General features: G+C 42.2%; 1 protein-coding gene across 2 annotated transcripts in view; it reads left to right on the top strand.

Moving 5' to 3' along the window:
* The window catches only part of LOC119009405 (testican-2-like), a 47,346-nt gene that overhangs the window by 21,436 nt on the left and 4,903 nt on the right, over nucleotides 1-21,007 (top strand). For both annotated transcript variants that reach the window (XM_037080651.1, XM_037080650.1), the window contains 6 exons: nucleotides 922-967; nucleotides 9,838-9,952; nucleotides 15,124-15,232; nucleotides 15,769-15,877; nucleotides 16,520-16,639; nucleotides 16,743-16,961. In XM_037080651.1, coding sequence (XP_036936546.1) covers nucleotides 922-967; nucleotides 9,838-9,952; nucleotides 15,124-15,232; nucleotides 15,769-15,877; nucleotides 16,520-16,639; nucleotides 16,743-16,961 — 718 coding nt within the window. The remainder of the gene's footprint in view (nucleotides 1-921; nucleotides 968-9,837; nucleotides 9,953-15,123; nucleotides 15,233-15,768; nucleotides 15,878-16,519; nucleotides 16,640-16,742; nucleotides 16,962-21,007) is intronic.

Here is a 21,007-nt window from a genome sequence, read left to right as displayed (position 1 = left end):
GCGTCGTCTGGACACAGGGTGAGCAGTGCGGGTTCAGGCATGTGTTAGCTGACCAATCAAAGCAGAGTTGGGTCTTCACGAGGACCGACCTTAAAGGGACAGGAGCTAACATAGAGCGTCTCAGAGAGAGGAGGAACACAGTGCTGCAGTACTGCATATTAGTAAACTGTTTTTGAGCATGAAGGCATGTAAACCTATTCTAGTAGTAACATAAAATAAAATTATGCACAGCATTTTTCATGTGTTGGTCCAAACTTAAAACTAAAAGATACAACTTTATTGTGAAATGAGATGTTAAATGCACAAACAGAGACAAGAGAAGAGAGAAAAACTACAAAATATAACAAAAACTGATTACTTGAACAATAAACTAAATATTTTAAAATCTTTCCCTCGTTTTAATTGCAGAGCTCCCGTCTGTGGTCACTTAACAACTGGCAAAAAAATAAAAAAATACATATACTGAGGCTACTAAATGACTAAAATATAATACAATCACTTAATATAGAGCTCCCATCTCTGATTTTTTGTGGCTGAATTCTAAAGATGATTAAATGATTCATCATTAACAGACGTCGTTGTGATTAAAAATCACTAATCAGTCAACTAAATTTGATTTAACGTGGAGTGAAAAAAAAGGATTTATGTGTTACCATTTTTTTTCTCACCTGCTCTCTTGAAAACCATCTCTTCAACATAAGTGCTGAATATATTTGCATCGCTCAATGAATACTCACGCTGAAATTGCTATTCATAGCATGCTGCAGAAGATTCTGTGTCATTTCGCATGTCTGTTAACTTCCCTCATTATTTATGCTCTTCTGAATTTTCATTACGCGCGAGACCAAGAACATACTTCCTCCATCGTGTCACTTAACATGAATTATTGAAACCATTAATGCAAATATGTTTTCTTTCCAGGACGACTACATCAAAAACACAGAGGAGAACACGGGCTCTGATGAAAGTAAGTCCGGAAGAAATTATTTTGATTGATTGGAAAGGATTTTTCTGTGTCTGTGTGGTTTTATTTGAAGCGTCTCCCACTTAAAGCCTGAGTGTGTTCTATAAGCAGAGGCAGTTTGCAAAGACTTTCAATATTTAAGTGGCTTTGCTTAAACGACCAGTTTCACTGCGAGGGGAAAACTGGAACTGCTGTATTTTAGATTCTTCAAGCATAATCAATGCTAAGTGCAGTCTGCTTTTTTGCATCTGCTCCGGACAATAAAATAGTGCAGTGCACATTACTGAAGTGCTGGCTTTTCTTAATTGCAGCAGTTGTCTGAGGTCATTCAGCACGAGGTGAACGCTGGTCCGGGGTGTCAGCGCATGTGGAGGGTGAAAACGCGGTTGTGATACAGAGAAGGAGCGAGGCAGAGCCTTCAGTTAGATCCATTAGTTTGAAAAGCCTGCTATAATTGCCTTTGTTGCTAAGGGCTCAAGTCAGAACTCCCACCAGGCTCCATTTACCTCCATGGGGTCTGTTCTTGTTGGAAAAAAAAAAAAACAGAAAACAAAAAAAAAACATCTCACTTTTAGAAAATCAGCTGTGAAGGAGGAATAGATGTGAAAACTGTGAGCGGTTCTGTGTTATTTCAGTCAGATGGTAGCTGTATGCAAGAGAGAACTGGTTTTATAAAGCCCCGGGAGAGTGCACACCTCTTTACCTTGTGACGAAGCTGCATTCGCAAAATCCGTTTTGCCAGGCCTCAAGCTTTGTGTCCAAACTCACAGGTATTTACCCAATTAGTGTCGACTGAGGAGCCAGCAGTGACCGGCCGGCTATGGACGTTGTTTTGTTGTGACAATCCAGCGGGATAAGCGACTGTTTTGTCTGTAAACAACAGCGGCGGCACCTCTTGAGGTCAGCATGGATGCTGCTAGCATCTGTCAAATCAGAGCTGAAGGGTTAGGTGTTTCTCTAAGGCTTCGACAAGAGTTGGATTTACAGACTGGCTCCACTGGTGACGTTCTCCTATTGTTGAGCTGATTGGCTGAAATTAGCTGGTTATCGGCGGTGCCACACAGATGGTTCACTCGAACACCTGCTTCTCAGTACTTCTGGAAGTGCTTGCCCTATTCTGAAGAGATTCTGGTGGCATCTTGTCAGATGGTTTCTGTGTAACCACCCATCTGGCACGTCACAAAACAATTCCTCATGGAAATACATACACAATAACAATATGCTGATGGTCTGAAACTGTCCACGGTGTCCTTGAGGTAATTGAGGTTAAAAGCTCAGCTGTGGCTAAGTCTTAACCTAGTCACTGTAGAAAGCTTGAGGAAATCATCAAACTGCCACTAGAGGTCGCTGTACTGAAGGCTTGCACGCTGCATATGTGGTTAAACTGTGGATCACACGGACAACTGTGCTTCTGGCGATGAACCCGACAATGTTGATGACATGACCGTGCAGAGATCACATTTTGGCATAAAATACCATCATCGCCGCGAACACGGCTGGAGATTGTCGGAAGATGCTTACAAATGTCGAAACGCAGCAGTCACTGACTTCTCCAGCCTTCCTTCCTCTGAAACTCCACCACCATTCTGGCGACTGGGCTGCTCCGCTATAGGTATGTTTTCACAGCAAACCATTTGCTGCTGTATTAATGTTCAGAAACTCACATATTCAACCTTTATATCGCGGAAGCCGCTATAAACCCTACATTTTTAAGAGTATCAAGAAATGAGCTGACACTACAAGCGAAAATGTAGGTGAAACAAATTAGAAAACAGATACAGCATCCATGTGGGTCACGGGTACTTTAAAGCAAATCCATAGTCGATCCTGTTCGGCTGGCGTTCAGTTGAACCTGCGCTTGGTTCCAACAGAGGAATCACACTGACCTGAGGCGCTGGTTTAGCTGAACTGCGGATGGGGTGAGTAAAATGCCAAACCATCTGCGCTGGATCATGTAATAGAGCATGAATCACTTCACGAGAGGTCCTATTCATACGTGTTGGGGGGGGGGGGGTTGCAGCGTGTCCCGGCTGCGAGGTGAACGTGGGAGGTCGAGTGTAGCACCACGCCCACACAGCCTCACATGAAAGCCTCGCATCAAAGAGGAAGAGATGTGAGGAGAAGCATCTCCAGACATTATCCCAGTCATCTGTTCTTACAACAGGGGGAATAACTAATGTAGTCTCAAGAAAACGCCTCGCTTGCTGTAGTGTGGGCGATGTTCATTTGAATACCATTGATTTCATCCCAGTCCCAGCTCCCACCGGGACCAATTCTGCAGACCTAATTGATCAGGGCCCTCTTCATCGCAAATTCAACAAGACAGCGGAAAACGCCGACATAGTGTACCTGCGAGCCCCGGTTAGAACAAAAGACCTGAAAGGAGACTTCTGAAATCCTCTGTGCGTTTTTCAACTGAGCTGATAGAGACGTCAGCTTGTCTCCGCGGCGGCGTCTCCACGTTTGAAGGCCATTACAAAAACGGCGAGGTGCCCCGCTGCTCCGAATCCTCTCACACATTTGACCTTGACATCCTTTGTTTTAGGCTGATATGTGAAATGTCTTTTTTTGCCGCGAGAAAAAAGTGTTTCAATGGCGTGATGGCGCTTCCATTCCATTTTCCATTACAGCAACTGCAGGAAATTATTCAGGCTTAATGTGTTGCATCCTCTCCCATCACATGTAAATAATGTTATCGTTCCATTGGAGTTGAATAAAAGCTGCAGGCTGCTTTAGCACAGTGTCCACCAATTAAATCTAAAAAGAGTCTTCTAGGAAGACAGTAATTGCAAATCCAGTTGAAGCTAATTCACTTAAAGCTGTCAAACGGGCTTGTCTTGCTCGTCCGTTTTAATATTTATCGGAGTTAAATCTTTTCAGTTTCAGACTGGCGCAACAATTTTTTCACAGGTCTATTTCCTCTTTTTGTCTTGAACCTCTGAAGGACTCTATTAAATGTACGCTCTGGCAATTTGAATGTAAAACAACGGGGTGATGAAGACCCGTGATGGAAGGTTTCAGATGTAAGCGCAGACAACAGGGAGGAAGGACGATGGAGGATGAGAAAAGCAGTCGTGTTCTTTTATGTTCTGGATGATAATAATAATCATGATAACCTCAGAGAGATTGATCACAGGCTCGGAGCAGCCCCGCCGCTTTTGCTGACATGATTGCAGGAGGATTTAAAACCCATAACAGCTTGTACACGCGCCGGCTCCATCGGTGCTGGAGTCTCGATTCTCAAGCAGGCGTTGTGGCAAACGCTCTTGATCTTTAATGCAAATTAAAGTCTTGTGTTTGGTTTTCATTTTCAGCATGTAGGAGTCGTATAAGAATATCGTGCGAGCGATGTGTTTTGAGATGTAGCTCGGAGGCAGACTTGAAGGTGCTCATAAATGCCGAAGATGGGGAGCGAAGAGCGAGCGGCACAGAAACTGAAACTATACTGGAAACACCGAGCTGTGTTTCTATGGGAACATACAGTGGAGCAATGGTGTGTGTTAACATTATTAAAAAATATATGTAATATTCAGTGAAAGGTTACACCAATCAGCATAATTATTTACATTTGGTAATGCAAACCCAGCTGCAGTCACAGGTGGCTTTATGTGAATGTATGTTTTTAGTGACTGATTTATTTTGTTTCTTGAATTCTGAACTTACTTTAAAGCTGCTAGCATCAACCTTTTTATCTGAGCAATGCATCATAAGACCTTCAAATGTGTCTACAAAACATGTCGTGTCACGTTCGCAATACGCGTTCCTGAGTCAACTGTCACATCATGGGGTGGAGGTACAGGCGAGGCTGTCAAGCCAGTGACCAGTGTTCAAGACTGTGTTTCAACATCTGTAAGCATGACACCACTGGATATTTTTGAGGGACAATTTCTAGCAATGTTTGTGGCGACCAAAACAGGTACTTGAAACATGATCTTTTCCTAACCCTAACCAAGTCGTTTTTGTGCCTTAACCTGACCAGAACCTAAGCACAGTGTTTTAAAAGGTGAGACATATAAACTATAAACCTTGAGTTTTAATTTATCTGTGGTTTTGCAGACATGATCTCGCTATCATTTATTCTGGCGACTGGGTTGGGACGTGTTTTTTAAGGACTTGTCCCAACAATCTAGCTGTGTTTGTGGAGCCCAAACACGATTGTTTCCTAACCCTAACAAAGTGATTTGTGTGCCTAAACCTCATCAGACCATACACATGGCATTACCTAAGACCTAATACAGAAAACTGAACGTAAACAGTGTTGCGTTGGTGTGTTGCAGAAATATACTTTGCCACGTCTATTCTTGTACATCGGTTGTGGAGCATTAGAGAGAACCAGGTAGTGGTGGAGAACAAAATGAGAGCTAAAATGTCAATCTTGTTCTTACATTTTCCAGATGGCCACAAATATGACTCCAAATGTAGCTAACTGCTCAAACTAATGTTGCTCCACATCATCTGAATGTGTAAATAATATTGTTCTATTTGCTATAGCAACTTAAAAGATGAGAGGTCAGTGTTGTGTTTCCAGTTTTTCAGTCCTATTGTACCTTTATTTAATTGAATACGGAGCAAAGAGATGATATTTATTGTCCAAACTGATAACTTTTTCTTTACAAATCATTATGAATTAGTTAATGTTTTTGCAAAATCATTTTCTCACCACCCCACCTACAAAGTTCACCCACTCTCCATTAAATGTTGGTAAAACATTTCGAAAAACATTTAGAGTTAGTCTTTTTTCTGTTCCAGCTTTTCTGTTGTTGCCAAATTTCTTGTGGGCATGGCCTTTTCTGACATCAAAACCTCAAAAATTGTACAGTGCAATTAAAACCAAAGTAGATGGCATGAGCACCAACTGCACAGTATCAACAATCCTGCAAAACATTGATGACATTTGACTGGTGGAGCCGCAGCAGTAGCAGTAAGTCACGGGTCACGAGTCTGATTCATTTAGAAATGTTGCTCAATTCATCCACAGCAATGAGTGATATATCCACCCTTCTGTAAAACCATGATATCTCTGGATGGGAATAAAATATTCCCAGGAAATCATCGCCACCATCAGCTGTAATGTGTGGTTTCATCTCCCTATGAGTTCATCTCATCCAGGTTCGGACCCACATTTTCTATTAAGCCGACACATGAAGAGGATTGTACAGCCTGGGTACCTGTGTGTGCTCTCTGAGTGCTTTCTGGTTTTATTTGATTCTTCCTCATACATTCAGTCGGCGCTGTGCACGGCTCACTGCACAGTCAGTGGCTGTCGTTTCTGTGCGACTGGACAGCAGGTACAGCCACTGCTCAGTGGCCTAAAAATAATAAAACGGCACAGAAGAAAGTGGGAATAGTTTGAGGTATATTATACCACTACAAAAAAAAAGTTTGGTTCCCTGCTTCCATAAAGGTTTATGGTCCATGACTGGAGCCCTTTTGATAAGAAGTGAAATGTTAAACGTCTGATCGCAACCGCCGACATGACAAACCCAAAGGAATCCTGAGGACAACCATCACTGTAGAGAGCTGATGTGATCCATCGAGGCATACAGAAAATATGAGCGGTCTTTCTTTTATCGTAAAGAAAAAGTCAAAATGATACGTACAGTGACAGTCTGGGGGGATTTTTTTTAAAGAGGTTTTATGTCTTAAATCAAAAGAGAAATAGCAGACAAATGCACCATCAGCGCTGCAGTGCTGGGTATTGCTCAGCCGCTGGGGTTAAATCATGACAGAGATGAATACCTGCTGGAACAGATGGAGTGAATAAAAGTCAAGCAGTCCCGAAATATTTTATATGGAACAACTTTCAGGTTTTTTATTCAGCTCTGTCAGAATCCAGCTATCGTCTTTTATATTTATGAGTTTCTTCCTCCCTGACAAGTAGAATTTGGACGAATGGAATCAGTCACGATTACACCAGTCCTGTCTCGCTGATTTCATTTTATTTCATTTATGTCTATTTTATAGTTGTTGCCTTTGATATGGGTGAAGTATCTCTGGAGCTGCGTATTTGTTAAATACAGTTGAGGTCCTGCTCTACTTTGGAGTCAGCTTCTGTTTCATGAGCCTCTGTCGCTGAAGGGATTTTTCCTTATGGTTCATGGTCTCTCTGATCTCTGGGTCTGTGAAGATGAACTTTGGGATTTTTCTGCTCCTGTTGTGTCTAGCAAATCCATTTTCCCGCCACGGCCTTTTTCGAACAAACGAATGTGAAGCAAAAAAAGTTCCATTCATGTAAGGGCAGAGGTGCAATAGACAATCAACCTGCACTCAGTCTAATAATCCTACTTCCTCTTGAGGTTGAATTCAGCCCACCAATATAGTCTCTTTCTCTCACTTTTTGAAAATATGTTCCCCTTACTTTGCGTACTTCAGCTTCCGTAAGTCACGCTATTTTTCTTTGTAATGTAGAAGAAACGAGGTTGGAGACAGATCCTGCATGATGATCAACTCGGCATCATCGCTTTATCAGAGGGGAGAGACAGGAGACATGTGAGGAAGTCGCGGCAACCAACATTTGTAAGCGACTTTGCAGAATAACAAGCCTGGGATTGCTTATATGCAGACACGGCAACCCTGCTGTGCAGCAGTGATGTAGCGTGGTACCATATAGTACGACGCTCATAACCACATCCAGCTGAAACACACTTTCATCCCATAGAGTCCAGTGCAGCTATGACTTAAAACATTCCTAACCATTCCTTCATAAAAGAATAATTTTCCTTTTAAACTGAAATGAACTCTTTAAACAAGGTTTAGAGATGCTCATCCTCGTGTGACCTCAGCTCTCTGAACCCTTCGGAGGAACATCAAAATGTTATTTTCTCTACCTGTCCTCCAGCTGCTTTTTGTGTCTTCAAAGGTATTTTGATCCCACAGACATCTTCTGTCTGCCCTGAATGATAAAGTAGTTGCCTGAGGGCAAAACCAACATTTAAATCCAATATTTCCACCGCGCTACAGAGGCTGCCCCGCTCTGCTCTTCTTCTCAGGTGAACTGTAAGGATTCAGAGCTCACATAACATGGGATGCATCTACCTTTCTGGTCAGACTTCTCTGCAGTTTTTAGCTATTTATTGAAAAAGCGCAAGAGAGTAACACGTGTTGAGAGAGGATACTTTTAACAAGCATTAAATTTCAGCTTTCATAGCTCAAGATTATATTCAAAACAGTATTAAAACACGGGTCTCACATTCCCATCATTGTGTGTGTGGAAATACATTTTTGTGATGTTTGTGTTCATTATTCACTTGATTTTTTTTTTTTGTGTAGGTATTTTTTCACTCTGGACTAAAAAACTCGCTAACATCTGCCATTTGCCTTCAAGGAGAAAAGGTACAATTGGCAGTCAAATGACGCTGCAGTAGTCACGGATGTTTTGGGTTACTCTGACTTGTAGTTTTTTTTTCTAAATTTTCCGCCACGTTCATGCTGTCGAACATGAGACATGACAGACAAACTTGTCTGCTGGCAGTGGGAAAAGAGTCAGTTGCAGCAGGTTTATCTGTATGTGCTAGTTTCAGTGTAACAACAGTGATAAATCGCAGCGTTGCCTATACAGGGCTGAGGTCATAAGTCAGTAGGTGTCTTGGAAGTTTGTTTGAATGGGACTATTCTCAGCCTCTGTGATAAAAAATGTGTTGTGGAACAAAGGCTTTGAAATAACAAGCTAGCTCAGAAGTGGATCAGGACTTCAGCTCTTCATAAACTCCAGTCGCCAGCCTAGTCTCAAAATACCTGATCGCAGAGAACAAAAACGCCGTGGGCTCACGGCATCCTTTCAGTATTTCTGGATTCCCTCTGAGTTGTCATGTCATCCATAAAAGTCAACTGTTCCATCATACTTCCCTGCTGTAGCACCGGAGTATCACCTAGTGTCGGGATTTGCGGGGATCTGGCCGCCAGCCACCTCGTCTGTTGACCGTGTTGACTACAAAGCAGCTGCTCAGAGCTGACTCAGGACTTCACAGCTTAAATTTCTCACAGCAACCGCCGACTTGCCAATCAAACTCATAAATTTATCTGTGAGCCTGTGAGTTTTTCCGAGGCCTCTCTCTCCGGCAAGGCGGCAAACGGATCGGGGGACAGCGTGACGTCCAGTTTCGGGTGGCATTGACCACAGGCCGAGGCAGGTGGAGGACGCGGTGCTATTTCCATCTCAGTCTGTCAGCGGAAGAGAGGCTGGCATTGAACGGTTCAACTCTCCAAAGATAGAGTGAGGTGCTGAGGTGGGGGGAGGATGGGGAGGGCTGGTGGGGAGAAAGAAAGGGAACGTGGGAGACAAAGATGGAGTGTGTGTGTTTGTGTGCAGGAGAGAGAAAAAAGGCAAGACGGGGAGAGACAGTGATAAGTTGACATGGGGGAAGTGAGATGTGACAAGCAGAGAGAAAGAGATGCTCAATCAGTGCTGTCAGGGTTTCTCGCAATCAGAGACAGACGCTGGAGACTGCAGGCAGTACTATTGACGATGGGCTGCCTCGCTAATGACAGCTAGGCGTCCATGTTTTCAGCAGTGCTGACTATAAAATCAATGGGCTCATTTGTGCACACTGCGAGAATATTTTTCATTACACATTTCATGATTTTTATGGCGTACGCTCATGTAAAAGATAGTTTGTGAGGATGGGAGATGATTTTAGACGGTGTAAATACGCAGAACTTGATTATACAGCACATAAAATGGGGGGGGAGTTGGGTGGTATTTGCCATCAATCTGTGGAACACATGCTCCCTGTCAAAAGACATATAAACGAAAAAGCAGCCAGAAGCTGCATATTTTTCTCCTGGAGGTGACAAACATAGAGAATGAAAGCAGCCTCAGCTGTGAATGACACCTCTGGATTCTCAAGTGCTGTTGTCTTTGTGTGTGTGTGCAGCTGTGGACACCACCAAGGACCCGTGCCAGAATGTGAAGTGCAGCCGCCACAAGGTGTGCGTCGCTCAGGGCTACCAGAGGGCCATGTGTGTCAACCGCAAGAAACTGGAGCACAGGTAAGGTGGAGGTTTGGGCGCGACGGATCGGAGGGGAGAGTTGTTTTGTGTGTGCAAGAAACGTCGATGCAGTTCAGTAGATCTCTGCAGACACTTCTGCGGCGTTGGTGTGAACATCTGCTAGATGTGTGTCAGTTAAAAGGCTTTGAGCATATGGGTGGAGAGCTATTGATTAAACTCAGTAACAAGGCCAGAGAGTGTCATGAGTCAGGCGGAGTGACGTAATTTCAGCAGGAACACTCATGCTGAGCAGTGACTAATTAACAGGGTGGATTTAAAGGGGTAAAACTGGACGCAGACAGCTCTGACCTACATGACTGATTGAAATTTAACATTTTAAATGTCTGTTTTATCTTGTGACAACATTTTGAAGATTAGTCTAGATTAGCTCTAGCTCAGAGGTAAAAGTCACGTCAATGTGTATTCTTTTTTGAAATACTGTATCAATATAACCTTTCAGACAGGGACTGGATCATATTGTATGAGAGCATCATCATTCTAAAAAAAAGGTTTGCATACGTCTTACACTAAGTATATCAGTAGATTAAACCTTACAAAACACTAGTTGAGGATTGCAAGATTTAAAAAAAAAAAACCAACGCTTTAAACAAACAAAAACAATTAAAATGTGATGTAATCAGAATTAGATTTAGAAGACGGCTCAAACTGGTCATGATGAACATGAACATAAGAGGAAGTACATGTCCACTGTTCTGCCTTTAATGCATGTGGTCACTGCAGTTAGCATTTGTCGGCCAGTGCTATGGGAAAAAGAAAAAAATTACCCTTAATAAATACTTTATGACAATACTAACTCCACCTAAGCCTGAGAACATGTGATGTTTACCTTTTCATCCTTACCCAGCATGTTAGCATGCTAACACTGACCAGTGAGCACTAAAAAGTCATGTTTAGGCTGATGTGATCAAGTTTATTAGATTGTTTTAGAAAACTTAACCATTTTCTATCTTAACTTGAGAAACTTGAAAAAGTATATATGTATATCTGCAATAAGTCTTTTACATTAGTAAATTTAGACGACATGAATTCAGATAGACGGTACATAAAGTAAATTGCAACATTAATCACTCAGCAGTGATTAAAGGTCAAAATCAAGTATTTTTCACATTTTATTCATACATTTTGAATAATTTAATCTCTTATACAGTTACATTTTTTATGGCCGTTATTTACTTCCATAGACCGCCCTCGACTACAGCTTAAGTCAAAACAATTATGCTCCTATCAGACACGGGAGAAAGAGATGCTCCTCTAATGGGTTACACCGAGTGTCAAGGGCACATACCTCATGATTAATTAATGCTTAACTAATACATGACTCATCATGATCCCAACTAATGCATGATGTATCATGAACTCTCGTGGCTCAGCTCTAATTAATAATGAAGCCACTACTATTACTTAGTTTAATTACTTAAAACCACATGGATCATCAGTTTTGTGAGCTCATACATTTATGTAGTTTAAGCTGGACTAAAAACTCATCAAATCAGATGCAAACTAATGAAAGTGGACAGTCTTCTCAGCTCAACGAGACGGGAGAGGCTGATTTTTGGAGTTTAACCGCACAAATGTACAGACTGGTTGTAAAAACCTACATGATATTTTTGCATGTTTTTTAGCGCACCACTGCAGTTATGTCACATACATGTAAAGCAGCTATAATCAATATTTTCACATCACATTGTCGTTGCTCAGGTGACAAATGCACATATGATTATCAACTAGAAAGTTCCCTAATGAGTTTGTAGAGACCGAAAACTGAGCTTTTGTAGAGCGACTGTTGGACACATATCCATCAGGTGGCCAGACACACGATTCCTTTGACAGACAACCGTAATGTCTCTGAATTGCGCCGCATGATACATCAGCGCATGACTCAGGAGAAAAATCGAATGAGTGAAATTGTCTTCATTTGGTCTGAAGACAGTGAAGGCTAAATCTAAATGGCAGACAGGAAAACAAACAGGAAGGAATGACAGAGATGAAAACACCAAGAAGGCCGGACCATTTCAACATTACACACAGTCTGACAGAGTTTCTGAGGTGACTGTAAAAACCTAGAGTAGCCTTTAGCAGCAGCACAAGAGGAGAAGAGCCATAAAGTCAGTGGACTGGCTCAGTGATGACACTTACACAACAACAAGCTTTATTTAGCTGCCATAAGCTGCTGGTCAGACCAGACCGAGTCAGGATGAAGCACCAAAACAGTCAATGTGTTGGTGAGCAACGGCGTGTTTTAAAGCATATGAATTCAACTTTTAAGTTGTAAATTCACGAGTGTACATGTTACATCATCTTGCTTTAAATGACCGAAAAACGTGGGTAATCTGACCAGGTGTTAGTTGTCAGGTATCAATCCCATTTATGATTTTTCACCCTACGGGTCAGTTTTGGAGTCCCCCCCTGGGTAGAGTTCAGAGAAACGGGACAACTCTTTAAACTTTCAATATGCAGTCGATTATTTTCAATGTGCCGCCCTCAGATGTGGTCATTTCTTGTGTTCCTGTTGCAGTCCTTTATCTGTTGAAGATAGAAAAGTATTGATGCCTCCAAATCATTCACAAAGTGTTTTTATTTATTTTTTTTATTTAAGTAATCGCACCAGAGTTAGCCATCAGCTAGTGTGCATGTGTTGTCCAGTCCACTACATTAAAGTCCATCAGCAGAACAAAAGTAGTATCATGAAAGATGAGACAAACAACTTCACGCTGTTAATCAAGTACAATTAGAACATACACTGAGACAATACCTGCCCACTAGCAGTGCCTAGTAGGCTAATATTAGCAACCCATGGTAATTCCCTGCCAGTCTGCACTGATAAAGTAGGATTGGTACCAAGTGCAGCTACTTCGCTGCTCAACTGTAGTGACATTTTGGCCGTCATAGCAGACGGGGTGCAATGATGAAATATGTCAAAATGCAGGACTGTCACACGCAATTCAGCAATAACAACGCACTGATTTCTGGCTAGCTAGTTCGGCACGGAGACACAGGCAGACTAGCAGCTGGTGTTTTAAGAAAGACCATTTGTTTTAAGACCATAACACATCTCATAGTCTGCCTACTCCCATATCCCAGCAAGAATCGGGACACCCTACCTCGTGCCAAAGGGGAAGGTAATGTGCAAAATGGAGGGATCTGGCTGAGTGGCGAAGGCAAGAGGTGTATTTTGATATCACTTTTGTTGACATTTTTTCAATCATAGAACGACAACACAACATCATCCACCATTTTTTTAAAAATAGAAATGAAGCAAGGTGGATTTTATTGTCACTTTGCGACAGTGCTCTTGCGTCTTGAACGACCTGACAGCGAGCTTTTGCCTTGTGCTTGAACCCTTCAGTCAATAATACGTCGGCTTTAAAAGCACGGTGAAGACTTGTCAGTAGAAGTCGAGGCAGAGAAGAAAGAAGGCGAGCTTGAAACCATGACGACTGAAGCATATTGAAACCACTCTTTTTTGGGGCTATTCAAAAACATTAAAGTCTGGGGTTTCTAGTATTTCAAATGCTCCTCACTCCACAAAGACGTCTCTGAAAAGGTATTTATCTTTCCCCATTCATTCCTCGCTGACTGAAAAACAAATGAGCAGGGATGTGGTCTGAAAAGAATTAATGGAGTGAATTATTGCTACCTGCGAAGTCTATCCGCTGCAACAGGCATTTATCTTTTTCAATAAAGTGCTTCATTTACAGAGTCACTCCAGAGATGAGAGAGACTGTGTCGAATAATGGGTAATAAGCACGAAACGCAAGCACACTAAACCATCCGAGCGTCATTAAGTAGTAGCCTCAGAAGTGCGCAGCCTAATGCTTGTGCTCACTGAACATGAAGTCAATCACCGTGTGAGAGCAAAGCACGCAAGGGAGAAGGGAGGGGGACTTTTTTATGAAGTAGCGCATCCAAATATTAAGAGGCAATGCAGTCAATTTTGGTTTTATTTACCCGCAAATCGGAGAGAAACTCCTCGGGGGTTTCCTGCTCCGGCCCCCGCCACGGTGAAAGCAAATGGCGCTCGCACATTTCGTGAGATTCGGTCTTTCCCCCGAAGACGCGTCCGTCCCCATTACATCACACTTATCTGCAGATACCTTTTTTTGTCTGAAGCAACTTACAGTAAGTGCGTTCAAACTTGACAGGGACAAGGGCTAGATTGGAGAAGTGGTAATGCACCCCTCAAAAAAAAAAAAAAGAAAAAACAACACGCAACTAAAAGCATGTTAAGTGCCGCCGTGCAAGGGCTCGTTTTTGTTTATTGGCCGCGAAAGAAATGAGACCGAAGTAAGTGCGGCATCAAGATCTGCTGTCCTGGTGTTCATCCGACCACTGTGAACGAAGTCCTCTGATACTCTGTGCAAAGTGTTTTCTCTTTAAAATACTTTGTGCAGAAGAAACAGTCAGTATGAAACTGTTGACTGTATGTTGGAGGATCACTTTTAGAGACTTAAGTCGAGCAAGATGTATGAATACAGGGGAGGCAAGGTGGGTAGGTCAATGGTTCCCTTATTTGACTTTAATATCTAAACCTAAAATCTCAATCTGATGAATTTCCATTAAATCTTGGACAGACATTCACAGTCTCCAAATTAGGATGCCTCCTGACGTTAAATGTTCTCCAGTACTTTTAACTAATGACACAATCACAATTATTAATTTTCCTTTTTGATGGGTGCACGAGCACCAGAGCACCCGTCTGATTGGCTCGTATGCCTGCCGATGTTCTTGGCAGCATTTAGCTCAAATCAACACTGCGTCCAATTAAAGTTTGTATGTCATTTCTTATTGATTTGAGTGCCAGAAACAAAATTCCCTTCACCTCATCTGCAGTGGCATCTCAGAGACAGACTGAAGAGTCGAGATGTTACATCTCACTCCACATTTTACAAGCACACAATAAAGGGCGAGGTATGAGGTGTGGAAGCAGTGAACACAGAAACAGAATACGAGTGGGGTAAGTTAGATAAGCAGAAATAAAAGGTGCTTAAACAGTAGAACAATCATTAATCAGAATAATCAGATATCTTTAAAACCTAGGAAGAAGAAATGGTCTCTTTGGTAACATACCAATCAAGGTAGACGTACGTGAGTGAGTGAGTGGTTTTTCTGTCACTTTGGTGGATTTTAACTCGTTTCCCTCCCGTGTTCAGGGTCAAACAGTCAGGCCAGCCGGAGTCCCACGACAGCAGCTGCAAGCCTTGTCCCGTCACCGCCTCCTCACCCGTCTGCGGCTCTGACGGACACAACTACGCCTCTGAGGTAACAGGAAAAAAATACTGCTGCGCCCGCATCTCTTTTTTCAGGAGCGCTCGCTTAGATAATTTTCCCCTCCACTTTATCACCGAAATTCAGCAGCCATAAAAATCCCTGAAAAGAAATGGAAAGTGGCCGTGTCATCGTTTTAAATAATGAGAGGAGTCCAGTCAAGTGCTGTTTCCTGCTGCACTGACATATATACGTGGGCGCAGCAGGGCAGCACAGTTCATCACTGCTCGCGGGAGGACAAGTGCATCGGCTCAACGTGGCCGCGTGATTAATGGCTGACGTGGTTTTGAGTGGCGTCGCCGTGCGCCGGCCGCTGCCAGGACTCTTTATTGATTTATGTATACTTTTTAATTCTGACCTTGCATGAGAAGGCAGCGGAAAATGACAGCTCATTCTTGCTGCCTTTCTCTAAGTGCACTGTCTCATCTGAATGAGCAATCTCTCTCTTTTTTTTTTTTTCCTGCGGTCACCCCCATAAATATTTCAACTTGCATCTCTCTCTCTCTCTCTCTCTCTCTCTCTTCTTACAGTGTAAGCTGGAGCAGCAGGCCTGCCTCACAGGCAAAGACCTGAACATCATGTGCAGTGGCTTCTGCCCGTGTGCCACGACCTCCATTGCAAACACCGACACAAAACGCGGCAAGTTCCCTCTCAACCGCCTCCTTGTGTTTGTGCAATCGGGATTTTGGGGGATTCACGCCTCTCCCCGTCTGCATCGCTGTCATCCTCTTTTTATGAGTCAAACACAAAGCAAACTTCCAGTCTTCTCGCTGATCCAATCAACCCAGTGCTTCGGGGATCAATACTCGCCAATTTCGGAGATTACTGTTAGCCAAATATCCCCCGTGTGGTTAAAAACGGCTCCCTCAATCATGTGGTAATTAATTATTTAGAGTGTACACTATCTATCATTGCAGCCAAACACTATCGATTGTCTGATCTCTCGGGGGCACGTGAAAATGCTGATTGATCAAAAAGGATGAAATGTTACTCCTGTTTTTTTTTTTTTTTTCTGGAATTAGCGCTTAGCCTGAAACGGAAAGTGGATTTCTATTGGAGAACAGCAATTTGCTGCTGCGGATTTAATTGCGAAATGATGTTTTTCTTTGATTAGCAGCCCCGTACAGTTCTGAATGACAGCATGGAAATCCAACAAACAGCTTTACAGTGAGGGGAAAGTGTTCAATTCTGTTATCTGTGCAGCAGTATGAAGCAGTCCATACACGTCTTGGTCAGATTGCTGTTAAATGTTAAGTGTCTGAATCCTTTGATTCCCCTCAGAGAGCTGCACTGGCCAGGACCTGGCAGACCTGGGCGACCGCCTGAGAGACTGGTTCCAACTCCTTCATGGAAACGCGAAGCAGAATAACTCTGGCAAGCTCGGCGCTGGCACCGCTTCAGGTCAGAGACTCACGAAGCAACTTCTCTGTCAATCGTCTATGCACAGAAAAGTGGTACAAACAGAAAGAAACTAAAGTAAAAGTGAGCAATTTCTGTCTGACAGCGCTGGACAAGAGCCTCGTGGCCAGCTGCAAGGACTCCATCGGCTGGATGTTCTCGAGGCTGGACACCAACAGCGACCTGTATCTGGACCAGGCCGAGCTGGCCGCCATCAACCTGGACAAGTACGAGGTCTGCATCCGACCTTTCTTCAACTCCTGCGACAGCTACAAGGATGGGAAGGTCTCCACGGCGGAGTGGTGCCTCTGCTTCTGGAGAGAAAGTGAGTGAAGGGATCTCGGCTCCACCAGTCTATTTTGAGTCACAGCTCTAAATGGGTGAAGTGATAGCGAGGTTTCATCACTGGGAAATGGAGGACGTCACTTTATTCCAACCTCCTCGGCACTAGTGAGATGCTCAAAAAAGCCTGCTCTGGCTTCTGTGAAAGGGGATAAACAATTTGAGAGTCTTTGAAACTTAGTTACCAAACTGTTTTTGGCCTGTAGATGTTGAAAAACATGTAAACTGTATTTGTACCAAAACCACCCAAATCAAAATGAATAAAACTGAATTAATAAAATTACTCAATAAGTAAATAATGCCATAAAATGCACCAAAAGTAATATCAAAACAAATGTGGGCATGAATTAAGTTACAAAATGTGACAATAATTGCTATTTGGATTAATTTGCTTCTGTATTTATTTGCGTTCTTAATTAATTTCCCCTTTTTTATGGACTTGCTGACTTGTTTAACATTTTCTGGTGAGCCTCGGACTGTTTCTGACGGCCACCAGTCATAGTCAATAGAGTCGAAAAAAATCAATAATCAATAAGTCAAGTGGGTGCACTCTGATGTGGTCGGCCAACAGGCAGGAAGTTAAGACCATGAAGCACTTTGAATCACAGCCTCCTGATCCGCATAATGAAGCACGAATGCATCAAAGAAAATGAGGAAACAAATTAAATCGGGGGAAGAGAGAAATCTATAAATACGTAAATTAAGAAATGAATAACTGAATAAATAAAAATGGGAAAGTAAATTAAAAACGGGCATTGATCCGAAGGTGAGTGAACACGGGAGCAAATTAAATCAGAAATATCAATTTATACATTTTCATGTTTTACAAATTAATAAATGAGGGCATATTGATTGATGAACTTTTTCAACAGGCTCGGGGAGTAATGGAACACATGTGATGGGGGTTACGTCCCGTTGTGTTATATGTTATATTAGGATATTTAAATAAAAGGAAACTGTATTCTGATAAAGTTCGCAAAGAAAAGATATTATTCTATTACAGACACATTCAGTAAAAAGGGGAATTACTGACAGGATTACAATTTCGACAGACAACAAATACACAAGTGTGTTCGTACAGACGGAACACAATGTCTTTTCCTCTGGTCTTTATTTGTTTATGTTTGGATTTGAATTAATCCAAAAGTAACAGAAACTAATCAATTTTCATTGCTTTAATAATGAATAAATTCATAATTAATAAAATAATTTTTTGACAATACCTTTTTTAACAGGTGGTTGGTAGCTGTATGGGAATGCATATATTTTGCAGCCCTCCTCCAAACCTGATATTGAGTCATTTACTCGTTTTATTTATTTTTTGATTTTGGCAGTTTTGGTCCTCCGTAGACACAAAAGGTTTACAATATGATGAGAGGAAAAGCTTGACATTTTAAGAAATATAGTTGTGGACTTTATGAGATTTGGATTAGAAGAGAGATACCTGAATGTGTTTAGCTTAGCTATATAAGAAGAGGGGGGACTGTTAGCTTTGCTCTGTCTGAAGATCATAAACGCTACTGGTATTAAATAGTTAGAGCACTTCACAGCTCTGTAAAACACACAGTCATTCTTACATTTGTCAAAGCCGGACTAGCTGTGTCCCTGTTTCCTCTTCTCCTGCTCTTATTTTGGCACACAGGTGTGAAAGCAGCTCCAATATTCTCATCAAACTCCCTTTAAGAAATTGAGAACATGTACTTTTTTTTTTTTTTTTTTTTTTTTTTTAAAAAGTGTCAGACTTGTTCCCCTCTCACCCTACAGGCTGTTATTTTAAAGCGGGTCTCGTCCGCCGTAATCGACAACTTCAAAGCGCGTTCAGGTTTTTCTCCTTCTCCTCTCTTTAACCTTCGGCGGTTTCCACAAACCTACGCTTAAAATGTTCTTGTCCGTTCATCTATTTTTCACGGCTTATCTGGGCCCGACAATATTCCCAGACAAGATCAGCCGTTCCTCTCTCCCCTGCTGAGAACAATCTGGGCACGACCTCTATTATCTCAAGTCATCTTGACGGTTTGCCAGAATCACTTTCTGGCGAATTCTGAAGTCCATCTCCGTGTATGTTGCAGAGTTTTATCTCTCCGCCGTGCTGCAGAAAATGTAACAATCTCGAACCTGCCCAGTATTATTGTTGCCCAAACATTACTACCATAATTATATATTTCTTAGATATACTGTGGAAAATAAGAGTCTTATACTTATCCTCTTCAGCCAAAACGACTTACTATAATTTGGAGAAGCTGACATAATGATTGATGCTTATCTGACAGTAATTATGGATGATAATTATGATGTCAGATAACAGATGTAAACCAGCTGCTCATAGCCGTTCCCAGCTCACCCTCCCCGCATGCTTGATGGGTTTATCTGGCCCGTCCGTGAGCGTCCACCCCCACCTGACGGCAGGTGCATCCATGAGCTACACGTGGACACGGTGTTTCCCTCTGGACAGCTCAGGGTCCAGAAACAGAGCATCATTGTGTCCGGATCAGGCATCAGACTTGTGTCCTTCAATCAACCCCCCTCTCTCATCGCCGATCACGTGGGCGTCCAGATTCAACAGAAAAACTATTGTTTTTTTTCCTCTCTCGGTGCCACATGGTGGTCACATAGATGCAACTGTCTCATTCTGTGGAGTAGAATTTCTTCATCTGTTTGTTGATTGCACGCCAGCTTTTACCGCCTGACCAACGTTTTTGTTTTCTGGTTGCCATGTAAGTGCACAGTTGTGGATAGGATATGGTAATATTATGGTGTAAACCCTCTATATTAGTGCGTTCTGAGCTTTAATGAGGTCAAACAATATCCCCACGTCTTAGTGTGGTCGATGTTTTAAATGTCATTAAATATTCAAATATGGTTTAAGGTCTGGTTTTTGGTTCAGGGTTATTATTTTGATGAAGGACTTCAATTTGAGTGCTGCCAGGATGACAAATTTTGGGGGCAAACTCAAAAGACTTTTTGTCCTTGAAAAAAAAAAAAATGTCCAGGATTTTCCTTTTGGATTTTAGTCTCGGTGGCAAATGAAAGTTTCAGATACTGTAGCTAGTCAAAAGCTAACTAGCGAACTACAGCAAAGTCGACTTCCAAGTCATCACCAGTAAGCCTCCCACTGCACTGTTGTTAATTTTAGAAACAATGTTATACACACTGTATTGTAAATTGATTAAACCTTAAAGTTACAAAGTTTTATTTAAAATAGTTTGTCTCTCTAAGACTCCCCGTAAACAGCCTCCATAGTCTTCTTAAGCCAGTTGTTAGTAACCGCCTTTTTAAAGACACAAAACTCCAGGTGGGGTGTTTAATGACGAATTTTATGTTAAAGAACAATGTGTGAAAATCTCTTAAAGGATAAATCTGTCATTATCTACTCACCCTCATGCAGGTGGAAAGACCCAGTTCTTTTATCCACATTCGATTTGAGTGCGGCGTTAGCTGCTAGCATATCTTCCTTTCTAGCATTAGCCGTTTCTAGTCACATTTTTACCTTTAGCAGCCGCACCATCTCTGGCAGATGGGGACTTGTTTTAAAACATAAAAGAACAACAGATCTCTGTACAATTCGGCCGGTGTAATCACGTGTTCAGAAGAACCAAGTTCCGAGATTGATTTGAAAAGTTGTTATTTACACCCTTGTTAAAGCTGAAATCATCTCTGTAGCATGTAAAGCTAAAAATGTTAGCATGCACCCCGTCTGAAGAGGTCTCAAGGTCTCTAAAACATCTGTGTCACTTGTTTAGGAGAATGCTAGAGCGCTCTTTTGCCGTGAAGCTCTAGACGACAAACGTTGGGACGACAAAACTTCAGCTGACTTTTCATACGGCACGCTGGTTGAAAGAATGATGATTACAATTTAATTTCAGGACGAAATAATCCTTTAATCTTTTGTTAACCCAGACACCTTATTTCAGGCTTTTTAAACAAAACGCACTGACATCAAGACGAGGGGGACCTGAAAGTGCAAGAACGCGAACGTGGTTCTCATCTTCCTGCGGCGCCCCATCGAGATCAAAGTTCCCGTTTTCGAGG

The sequence above is a fragment of the Acanthopagrus latus genome, chromosome 20 (assembly GCF_904848185.1).
Source record: "Acanthopagrus latus isolate v.2019 chromosome 20, fAcaLat1.1, whole genome shotgun sequence".
NCBI lineage: Eukaryota > Metazoa > Chordata > Actinopteri > Spariformes > Sparidae > Acanthopagrus > Acanthopagrus latus.
This window is presented reverse-complemented; position numbering and strand designations above follow the sequence as displayed.